At 35.0% G+C, this 12,702-nt stretch overlaps 1 protein-coding gene across 1 annotated transcript in view; it reads left to right on the forward strand.

The window, feature by feature from the left end:
• The window catches only part of mpp7a (MAGUK p55 scaffold protein 7a), a 167,062-nt gene that overhangs the window by 35,162 nt on the left and 119,198 nt on the right, over positions 1 to 12,702 (forward strand). The window contains exon 2 of the mRNA XM_056469344.1: positions 6,873 to 7,026. Within this exon, the coding sequence (XP_056325319.1) occupies positions 6,990 to 7,026 (37 nt within the window). The 5' untranslated portion in view covers positions 6,873 to 6,989. The remainder of the gene's footprint in view (positions 1 to 6,872; positions 7,027 to 12,702) is intronic.

Here is a 12,702-nt window from a genome sequence, read left to right on the forward strand (position 1 = left end):
CTTTCAGTGTTTTGGGTATGTCAAGCTGCTGTGATCAACACATTGTAATGTTTCTCAGGGAATATTAAATTACTGAAAGAGCTTCAGTTTATTTAGTATTTTATAGGTATATTTTATACGTTTTAAAAGTAACTTCAATGTAAAGTAATTAGTAATCGGATTACTTTTTACATTATTAGTAATGTAATCAGATTACAATTTCCCAGTAGTAGTCAGTAATTTGTAATCTATTACTTTTTTAAAGTAACTTACCCAACACTGATGGTAACTAACCAGATAATACATTGTGCAGCATGTTTCTATAGGACTTGAATTGGACTTGAAGTTATCGAAGTGGAGAATCAAAATTATAAACACAGCTTCACTTTTAATCATTTTCTAACTATTTCCAACAATAGTGTTTGCTTTAGTATGCGTTCAGGTATGGTGTACGTTCTCCTCACGTGTCTGTGTCAGTCCACTGAAGAACGAATGAATGAAGTGAGCACTAATGTGTGGTGGGGTGGCAGAGTGCCTATGGAAGCTTTCCTCTAAACGGAGCCCTAAATAAATCATTCATCTCCTAATGACTCCACACAGCCTCTGAGGGCCCATAGAGAAGCTCACACACAATACACACCCAATCTCTCATTGAAGGAATGGGCCTGTTGTTCTCACACAAATGCTGCCAGTCATCACCGTAATGACTCACACAATGCTCCAAACCTCAGATACACCTTTGATGGCACGTTCACACATACACAAACACACATGCGTAAGTTTGTTTTTGTGAATTGAGGCAACATTCCATAGGTCTCCATTAGTTTTATACTTTACAAACTGTATTTTCTATTGCCTTTTTACTTTCTGAAAACAAAAAAAGAGATGCTTAAAAAATATCATACACTTGTGTCCTGATATCACACACATATGCATGCGCACACACACACAGTTCAGTAAAAATGAACTTTGAGCTAACTGGAACTATTGAACCATTTCTCCATTAAACTTTGCATAACCTTTTAATGTTTGTTTATTGAATAACTGAAGTGCTGTGGTTTGGAAATAAGACATCGTTTTACACATGCTCCCTGTAGCAAGGTTTTGACTTTTTGCATGACATTCCAAGGTGTTGTGTTGAAATGATGATTCCATACTAACATCTCTTCAACCGTCTTGCATACTTGTGTGTTTGAGTGGATGGTGAGCAAATGTAGCTTTATGTTATATCTCCACCTGCTGGTTACAACGTGCAGAAATCTACCTTTCTATTACAGGACTTAAACATTAAAGAAACGTATACTTTGTTTTATAAAATAATATAATTTAGCATAACTGATCATTTAAAATCATATCATTTTGAATGTATTTTTTTAAATCAAATTAAATAGATGAAACTGTAAACAAATACCAGTTTAAAAGTGTTTCTTTTGAAAAACTTCTCTTTTGTTAAACACATTTATGTGATGTTTTTATTACAAACCCAGGACACACTGAAAAAAATGATGTCTGCAAAGTTGTTGCAAATAATTTATTTGGCTTGAATTTAAACCAAAAATTAAATTTTGTAATGTTCAACTTAATGTGTTTGTTTAAATTCAGCCCAAATAATTAGTTCACTACCACTTAACTTTGTGTTAAGGAATTATCTTTGAATAATTTTTTTTCAGTGCAGTTTTTGCCACGTGGCATTTTCAAGCATGTTATAGGTGAGGCTGATAAATCAGAGACTAAGCCAAAGCAAAAAAAATGAATGATGTAGGTGACTCTGAACAGAAATGCTTGAAAACCATGCTATTATGAGTTGCTCACATGGAGAAAGTGCGTAAATTACATATACACTGTTCCACATGTTCTCCAATGTTAATTTTTACTCTCTATAGCATTTGGTGAGTGTTAATTTTAGGCCTTTACTTGCCTCCGCAACAAACGTATTTGCTTTTTATTGTGTGTTTCTTTAAAACCGATTAATGTCAAGTTAACTTAATTGATTTGTTTTGGGACAACATGAAGGAATTGTGCGGAAGCCAACATTTTAAGTGCTCTTTTCCCTCATTTTTAATGTCTGTTTGTGTCTCTTTGTTATCTTCTCATCCTGTGTGAACCTGCAAATCTTGTTTCTCCGGTTTATGGGTGTGGTTGTGTGAATGTATGTGCAGGTGATACGTTGTGAATTATAAGTGTACCATGTTGAAACCGTAAATGAGAAATCACAGATTTACAACAATTAAAGTTCATATGTAGTTTTGTTGTTGTTGTTAAAGAACTTTCTACTGTCCCGTAGCTTTGTTTAATTGTAACTAAGCCAGCCTAAAAGAGAGTAAACACTCTGGTCTGTTGGCATTTTCAGAACATTACTGTTTGATGCAGGTAAAACATCTACAACTTACTGTTATTAATTATAAATGCATGCCAGGATAGAATAGTAGCTCTACTTAAAAGTCATTAATATATTTTTACACGCATACCAGCAAGACCGTTGAGGCTATGCAAACAAGGTTGATCCATGAAGCTTGTGAAACAAGTGAAGACAATTTCATTTCATTTGGTTATGCATGTACATTTTGATATGTGCTAATAGAAAAAAAATGCTTTTAACCTGAGTAATGGTGTTAATCTTCCACCAGGGGAGCTCTAGCTAACCACTGATTCTATTGAGCCTGACACAACTACAGATAAGCTCATAGCCAACTGACTTCACTTTATTATGCTTTTAGCAGACACGCAGTCAGAGTCAGTCTGCCATATAGTTTGTTTCTGGCATGTGGCAATTTATTGTTTTCCAAAGTTTCATTGTATGAAGTCAGGGGAGCGTTTTGTAGTTTTCCATATAAAACAGGTATGTGTGTTTTATGGCTAAAGCCCTACCAGGCCTTCATGACCTTCATGGCAGCAGATTTGCTAGATGTGAGCATGAGACAAACTCTTAGAAGGATTGAGTTGTAGATCGGGTAAAAGCTTTTTTTGTGTGTCTTTGGTGGTGGGCGTTTCTTATTGATGTCACCTAAATATACATCCCACAAAGTGCTGTAGATACAGTCATATACTGTGTAGGTCTGTTCAGATGATAGATCAGCAATACAAATATACGCATTGAGTCAGCACAGCTGAATTTAGCCCATACCTGCTCTTATTACACTACAGACAATGCACAAGTCTCTCCAGTAAGTCATAATTCATTTTAACAATACACCAGTCTTAGGTCTGTTAAGTATTCAGAACATGCTGCAATTCTCATGATTAATTAATATATAAGGTCTGTATTGGTGAACCTGCTGATTCAATGATTTGTTGCCATGTTTATTAACTTACATATTCTCTATGAAGCAGTGAAGCTTTGTACTTTATTAAAGCATATTTAAATGATCTCCAATTACTCTATTTTTATTTTTTAACTAAGCATACCATGTCTGGACATTTATCTTGTGGTCCGTGTGGCTTAAAACTGCAGCGCATTAGTCAACCTTTTCTATTTTGAGTCAGCATTCCAGCAATAAATAGCTCTTTCTTTCTTTTTTTTCATGTACAGAATAAATTAAAAGATTTTTCTAGATTCAGTACAAGCGCAGTCAACATCATTTGTGTTCGAAAAATAAATTCCCTTGCCATCGTTTATTTGTTTGTTTGTTTATTTATTTATTTATTAGAATTTCATTATTATTAGAATTTAAAAAAATGTTTTTTCTTTTCTTTGTATATTGTAAGTACAGGTCAAAATACATATATTGTTTAATTTCTACATAATAAAACATTTAAATCTTTATGTTTTACATATTTATCATGTATTGTGACATTTTATTTCAGCAATTATTTAAAATTACACCCTTTTAGTAGGATTTTAAAATGTGTATATGAAGTCTCTTCTGTCAGTTTAGTTTGGTGGACAAAAAAATATATTTCTATTTGTTTTTGGAACTGTCGTAATGACCGTACGATGCCATAAATTTTAGTTGGAAATATATATTATTGATGTAGGTGACTTTGCATTAAATATACAAGTTCCTTTTTTAATAAAAAGATGTGTCTTAATTCAACTTCAGCTTGTACTGGGCTTGTTTGTCCTGCATCTGTCAAAGAAATGTAACTTTTACTTGTGAATATGAATTCAAAAGTGTGTCGCTGGGTTGTTCATTCTTCTAGAGGCAGCACGATATATTAGTCAAAGTATTTTACTGACTGGAAGACTACTTTTTTTTTATTCTTCACTGAATGAAGTTTACAGACACATAAACACACTCGTACACGCTGAAATAGCATAGCGCATGTGCTCTTAAAACAGCATGTGCACACCAATGACACGCCATGCGTTTAATAACAACACGACTGCCATGAGACAGTTACAGGACTAGAGGCGGACACAGAGGCCGACAGAAATATCAGAGAAGAGAGGAAACGGACAGCAGGTTATAAATTACCAATGACAGAGAACAAAATGTATCAATCTGACCACAAGTTAACTTTTGTGTGTAACTTCTAACTTTCTCTGGTGGAATCTTGATTTCTGCAGTGTTCTTATGTGTGTGTGTTTGTCAGGGTGTTTGTGGGGTCTTAAAGTCTAAAAATGTTTTAAATTTCAAAAACAAAAGCCTTAAAAAGTGAATATTAAAAGAAATAATGTTGTAGCTCTAAAATCATTTCAACAGCTATTCATTTTCTCATGTCAAGTAAAGCTACCCAATTGGGCAGAGAACCACCCAATAGGCTAAAATGCACAGCTAGTGTTCCTTCCCATACCGATAAACCACCGGTGAATGGTTAACGTGACTTATTTTTTCGGATATGGCCCATCTATGTGTAAGCAGGAAAAAATCACATGGATTTCGATTCATTCAAATCAGATTCAGGCCTCGTTCATATGTGGAAATTTATCTGATATCAATTGGATCTGTGTTCTCATGTCTGCAGTGTAAGCAGGTAGATCACATTTTCACCAGTCTGATTACTTTTTTGCCTTTAACTTTAGTAAAAACAACTTGTCAAAAAGAATATTCACAAAAATGAAACCCTGCAAACCGATTAAATACAGGAATGTTCAGAAAATTATCAGCTGTTAGTTAGCACCCACTTTTTTTCCTATAGTCATTGCATCTTTGCCTTGTCCAGTTTAAATGCAGTCAATTCGCATACGAGTCGCATTTAAAAGATGATGCAAGCGGGTTGTCAAAAAAATCAGATATAGTCACAAAATCAGATTTGACCATCAAGATCTGCAGTGTAAATGCAGCCTCAGTTGTTCAAGCGTAAAACCAGATAAAAAGCCATTTACACAGCATGGTCAGCAGGCTAGCGAAGAAACTCTATTGAAAATACTGGAGTAAAATAAATGTTCATAAGACGTGGCATGGGAAAAATGTCATTTAATGCAGTGCTGCTTGTACAATCTGAGACTCCCTTTATATTGTATGTCTATCAGGCAGTGAAGATTGTTGATTTTTAAAGAAAACAGACCTGAAACGTGCTGATTTTGTATGTGCATACTGTTCACCAGTGATTGACTCGGGTTACTGCAAAATTAAAAGTCCTTCTGCATTCATTTCACAACAGAAGTTTTATGTATTTGCTCTAGTTTACGTATCTTCCCATTTGAATGATTTTTCTAGCTGCTGGTTTCTGTGGAATGTGATGTGCGCATGATAACGTTTGTTTAAAAGGTCTCCACTTATTTGGTTGAGGACACTGACCTGGACAGCATTTGTACACTTTTTAAAACATTTATTTTAGAAAAAAAAGTGTATACAACTGAAGTTTCCTTGTTTTGAGACATTATTTAAAATATGTTGCTGAGAAATAACTAAATTAGACTTTTAGCTTAGTAAAAAATCTTTTCCATTAAAAACTCTTTAGTGTTTAGCCCAGTGAAAGTCTGAAATTTCCTCCTTAAAAGTCTTACATTGACTTAGTGAAACCTGTGGAAGCCCTGGTGTGTGTGTATATTATTTATATTTGTATAATAATACATGTATTTAATTAATTTGACTTGGTGAAACCTGCAGAAACCCTGGTGTGTGTGTGTGTGTGTGTGTGTGTGTGTGTGTGTGTGTGTGTGTGTGTGTGTGTGTAAGTAATTAATTTGACTTGGTGAAACCAGCAGAAACCCTGGTGTGTGCGTGCGTGCGTGCGTGCGTGTGTGTGTGTGTGTAATTATTTTGACTTGGTGAAACCAGCAGAAACCCTGGTGTGTGTGTGTAAATATGTATGTATATATGTATAACAGTACGTGCATGTAATACATTTTTAAGTAATTTTGTTTGTTAATTTTTCTTCAGAAATGGAAGTTTCTCTGCAGATCCATGCCTGCAGCATGTATGTTGTTGTTGTTGGCTGTAATGGCACCACTAGATGGCAGCAGTGTGCTTTACTATTATTACATAGCAGCATATGATTGAATCTCCAGCATACCTTTCATTGCAATCATCTCTCTCTCTTCTCTGTCTCTCTCTCTCTCCCTTTGGATGCTTGCTTCACAGACCTGATACTGTGATCTCTATACAGTAGAGGCAGAGCAAGTATGGTTGCCCCCACCTTCCTCTTTCCATCTCTCAGTTTTTCATTTGTTCTTTCAGGCCACCGGTTACAGGTCTTTGGGGTGACATAAAGGTTTCAGGTGCTTTCGGTGCCGCGGCACGGATCCGGGCAGGCACAAGGCCCTGGATGGAATAAAACATAAATTGGAATTGATTTGGGGAACATTCGGGGCTAATGCATCTCTGTCTCTTTCATTCTGTCTCCTCATTTCTTTTTCTGTTCCTTTGCCTTGCATCTTCCTCCGTTTGAACTCCTCATTACATATTACAAAGTGAGCTCCGTTTGAAGGGCTTGTCCTGTTTGAATCCGTATATGTGTGCTCAAATAAGAACTTTTTTTAATGAAATGCATTTTGTTGTGTTTTGTAGATTTGCCAATGACATAACCAAGGGTTTGCAGACTCTTCCTGGGGTCGAGTCGTCCAACCCCAACACTGCTGGATTGTTACACGTGGGAAGTTTAGAGGAAGCAGATCTTCTGTCATCATGCCGGCCCTCTCCTCCAGATCCGGCAGTGAGATGGGTAACTGATTTTTTTAAATTTATTATATGACCATTAGGTCTATTGCCTGTTTTGGTTTATTTTCTGCTACTGAGCCATATTGGTCGTGGTAGTAGTTGTGTTTGTATGTATTGTGTATTTGTTCATTTTCTTTTCTTTCACTGTGAACCCAACACATCCCCCCCCATCCCCATCAATTAATGCATCAATTAATGCATCAAAAAGCATCAATTAATGCAGTTTCTAATAATTTACTTTTAACAACTTAGTTTAGCATTGAGTATTGCTTAAATTCTGGTAATGATTTGTTAAAGTAATTGGAAATTAAAAAGGGTTAAAGTCAGGAAATTAATTAAATTAATGTAGTGTTCATATAAATATGTTCATAAATAGTGTTCATAAAATCTGTGTTCATAAAATTGGCCAATAAAATTAATATGATATTTTAGAACCTTTTTTTTTTTTCCTTTTACATGCACATTTTGTCCTCAGTAGACCTCTGAATGACTTTTCTTCTGTTTGTACATTTTAATTAATTCCTGTGATGACAAAACTGAGTTGTCAGCAGTCATTACTCCAGTCTTTAGTGTCACACAACACATCTGAAATTATTATAAAGGATGATTCACGCTGTCAAACATTTCAAAATTTAAAAACGTTGGCAAAAACAGAGCCTGCAACCAACTGACAGAAAAGAAAACCCAGAGCAATGTCTACAGATGCCTTCTTAACACTAGAAATACCTTTTCTGACAGTTTTGATCAAATGTACAGCATCCATGCTGAATTAAAGTATTACTTTCTTAAAAAAACAAGCTTTTTAAAATAGTAAAAAAATAGTAAAAATAGTTTTTTAAAAAAGTGTTTTTTTTTATTTTTTATCATTCTTCTCGATTCAGCGTGTCTCTCTCATTTCCCCTCCTGTCCACATCCCTCACTCTTGGTCTCATTTCCTTTATAAAGAAGGGATTACTAAGTGAATGTAATCTATTAGAAAGTAATGCCTATAGTGGGATATAAAAATCTGATGGACGACCGTAAGGTTGCTGGGAGACATGTGGTATGGTTGGGTTACGTCTGCTGTACGCGTTCCTGTCTTGCCCGACAGGTTTTTAATGAACACTTTGAAAGCCCAGTAAGCCACTCTGGATCTGATATATTGCAACCATTTCATACCTCATGTCAAGCGCTTGTGTGCCCAAAACATTTTGCCATCTTTTTTGGCTGTTATGCTGTTGTTGGACACCTCAAATAAACCACATACACACACTAAATATCCTGTTCATAACTCAGGAAATTGTGATTTAATCACCAAACCCTACTATAAAGTTGATCAAGAATGATCGCCACTAAATTATTAGCTTGTTTCTGGCTCCTCTAAGTCTTTTCACCCCCCTTATGTTTCTCTCTGACTGAAACTCTCCATCACATAGTGTCTGTTCTGTTCCTCGTTCCTCTGTGTGGATGTAAAAGGCTGTTCTTTTACTCCATCATATGTATCCTGTTGTTCGTGTGGGTGTTTTGCTTCCTGGTGGCATTTGATTTCACTCCCCTTGGGTGTCCTTGGGCTGACAAAGCCTTCCACCCACTACCTGTAAAATGTGTATGTGTGTGAGAGAGAGTGAGTCTGGTGTTGATGTCATATGATAAATTACTGTAATTCCTCTTGCATCAACTGCAAACTCAATCATCCTGTGCACTTCAGCTAGTTCACACACATAGACAACTGAAAATACACTATTAAGAAGCCTATTCTTACTTTTCCCTTTTATTTTCTTGATTTGAGGTAGTGAGGAGACTGTTCCTGTTTCTACGCTCCTTTGATTTAATTGTTTTTTAAAAAAAAAATTACATTTTAGCTTGGAAACAATAATTTGTATTGTAAATAAGTTTGACTGCTAGGAGATGGTCTATTCCAATTTCTTAGTTGCATTCCAAACTGATTGATTTGATTGATTGATTGAATAAAGATATATTTAAAACAAAAAAAATTATTGAATCATTGAGACTAAAAGTTACCATCTGATCTTGTTCCTTTTCTAATTAGCCCCAATTAGTTTGTTCATATGTTTGTTTGTTTGTTAATTTGTTTGTTCATTTGGTTGTTTGTCCATTCGTTTCTTCTTTTGCTTGTTCATTCGTTTGTTTGTTTGTTCGTTCATTCATTCGTTTGTTCATTCGTTTGTTCGTTCATTCATTCATTTGTTTGTTTCATTCATTTGTTTGCATGTTCATTTATTCGTTTGTTTCATTCATATGTTTGTTTTTGTTCATTTGTTGTTTGTTCATTCATTCGTTTGTTTGTTCATTCATTTGTTTGTTCATTTTTTGTTTTTGTTCGTTTGTTTATTTGTTTATTCATTTGATTTTGTTTGTGTTTATTTGTTTAATTGTTTATTCATTCATTTGTTTGTTTGTTTGTTTATTTGTTCATTCATTCATTTTCTTTTCGGCTTAGTACCTTTATTAATCTGGGGTCGCCACAGCAGAATGAACCGCCAACTTGTCCAGCATGTGTTTGACGCAGCGGATGCCCTTCCAGCTGCAACCCATCACTGGGAAACACCCATACACTTCCATTCCCACTCATACACTATGGACAATTTAGCTTACCCAATTTGTTTTGTTTGTTCATTCATTAATTTGTTTGTTTTTGTTCATTCATTTGTTTGTTTGTTCGTTCGTTCGTTCATTCATTCAATAGCTTGTTTATTTTTTATTCATTCGCTTTTTTTTTGTTCATTCATTTATTCAATAGTATATTTGTTTGTTTTCATTCATTCATTTGTATTTTTTGATCATTCATTTGTTTGTTTATTTATGAATCAATTGATTTGTTTGATTAATTAATTTGTTAGTTCATTCATTCGTTAATTAATTTAATTTATTTATTTGTTTATTAATTCATTTAGATTATGGTAAAATATTTTATTCAATATTTAATGTTTTAACCATTCATTTAATGACTTTATTTTCCTTTGTGTTATTATATTTTGTCTTTATAATTTTACAAAGATATACTGTAAATAGTTTTTATATTTCATTCATTTGTTTGTTCATTCATTCATTTGTTTAGTCGTTAGTTAATTAATTAATTCATTCATTAGTTCATTCATTTGTTTGTTAATTCATTTAAATTATGGTAACATATTTTTATTCAGTTTATAATGTTTTAATCATTTATTTAATGAATTTCTCTTTATATTATATTTTGTCTCAATTTTACAATAAATAATTTTTATATTTCACAAATGTTTTGTCAGTGTTTATATTTTGTTATAATACTTTATTTTTTAAGCTTCTTAATAATTTATTTGTTATGATATTTAGTTTCACAAACATGAGTAATTCTTCTCTTTTAGTCTATCCCCAGTAAAAGAAAAGATCATTGTTTTGAGGGCTGTGCTTCCACCTGCCTTCCACACAGTCTGTTAGCCTGATCACTCTGAATGTGCCCTTTGATTGGAGCATCGTAGCCCCCTACTATCTTTTTATGAGCCGTATGAAGTTTTACGGTGTTATTCTGGGCCGGTCTGCTCATCCAATTACGATAACTCTCCCCAAGGCGTCACTAAAAAGATAAGAGCACCAGTTAGACCGAGAGAGACAAAAGGGGACACATGGGAAACTGTTAGGACAGAAGTTCTTTAGCAGATAAGCTTCCTCTAATGAAGACGAATGCCTGCGAGTTTGACAGGTTTTATGCATCAAACTATATGTGCAGGTTTTCTACTCCAAACAGCAATTGTTTTTTGATTAGGGTGTATGCGAATCCGCTTATTTCCATCGGTGCCGTTCCGAAACAAGTGTATGGTGTAATGATGCCATTGTCCGTAACGAGATCCACATTGAGCTCCATATTGTTTATCGCTCAGGTGCTGAGTCTCTCTTATGGCTTCAGCAGAGCACCGGCTGAATATGGCTGCAATGAGGGATATGACAGGAATGGCCATATTAAATTTCTTCTCGGCTAACAGTAAATTTTTCCGTTCTGATGTCAAGAATGTCGAGCATCTGGGAGCAGAGGACAGAACCAAAGAGAAGGAGGGAGAGAGGAACCTTAGTAGCGGCAGCAGCAAGCGCTTTGGGAGCACTTTATCGATTTTCAGCCATTTATCCTCCTCTTTTCCATCTCTTTCTCTCTCTTTCTACTGCCACAGGGATGCAGAACTGTAACACAAGGATTTGTTGCCACTGGAATAGCTCCCTGTTTCCAATTACATCAGAATGAAAATTTCCACTTCATTTTACCAAATGCAGGAGAAAAGAGAAGGGGAAAAGTGGAGGGAGAGGGAATTTCATCTATTTGTGTTTTATGTCCCCCTTTTCAGAGGATAAAGATATCTGTCGCTGTCTACGAGCAGAACACAAATGGTTCTTCTGAATATTCAGTGCATTTGTTGGAATGTAGAAAGGGTCTGGACATCTTTATATACACATGAATGCATTAAAATGTCTTAACAAAAAAGCAAAGTCTTCTACACAATACAAGAGAACATTTAGGTGACTTTGAAACTGCAGCCAGTACACTAAAGTAGAAAAGATCTATTAAATGTCCTTTTCTCTCTCAGATGTGACTGATCTCTGATATCGACATTAAGTGTGTACTGTCACATGGAATCAGAGTGTGATTGGACCAGATCTTTTCTACAGGTGTTCAAATGGCTGCTTCAGGATCTCATTCCCTCCTGTTCTTTCTAATCGCAGTAAAATAACAGAGGTTCTGGGCTCCAGAGATGATCATGTTGAAGGATGGTTACTGTTGAGGACTTGGCTACTGTGCAGTTAGATCAGAATAAGAAAAGCTAGCTTTTGGTGATATTTTTCTCTTATGTGTGTCCACATGTTGACATGCACTTCATGGCTCCAGACATGGGGAAAAAAGATGCTATTGGAATTATTGGTTTTAGCATATGAACACTTAGAAACCAAATGACAAAACAAATACAGTAATGTTCAATAGTTTGGAGTCAATATTTAAAATAAATATTTTTAGATTCAATTTTTTTTTTTCATTTAAAATGAGTTTTATTTAGCAAGAAAAGTTTTATTTTAAAATGGATGTCTAAGTTTATGTCACTGAATCTGCAAATTTTTCTTGAAAGATGGTTTTAGGGGAGAATGGCAACTTTAAAATTCAGCTTTGACACTGTTGGAATAAATTACATAGATTTTAAAATGTATATTAAAATATATTCCTTTTTTAATTAAAAATTGTAGCTGTAAAAATGCTCAAGTAAAGCAATAAACATTTACTCATTTAGCAGACGCTTTTATCCAAGTAGGGATCCTTGTCTCCCCCGACGGCCCGCACTCGCATTGTATTCGTGCCTGAGCACACTTACGTCATTGATGATGCACTGTTCAGCAAGAAGCGCTCTCGCTCAGCACAGTGGACATTTCTTTGGTTATATTGTTTTAGTCTTTTGGGATGCAGTGACACCCAGTCAAATATTTCACCAATAGATCAGCCACTTTTGACGCTCATAAACAATCATAAAGTCCTCGTGCTGCAGGAATTAGGAAGTTTGCTAAAGGCACAGCTGTCGTGCAGTGAGGGGTTTGCGTCTTTAATAATCTACGACAGTTTGTGTTCATTAAGCAGTAAGAATGATTAATAAATCCAACAGTCCCTTAAAAGTCGGGCCAACTGAACTTCTCAAACGATCCGGGAAACAGGCCTGGGCATGGTTTGGAT

Source organism: Danio aesculapii, chromosome 12 (assembly GCF_903798145.1).
Source record: "Danio aesculapii chromosome 12, fDanAes4.1, whole genome shotgun sequence".
NCBI lineage: Eukaryota > Metazoa > Chordata > Actinopteri > Cypriniformes > Danionidae > Danio > Danio aesculapii.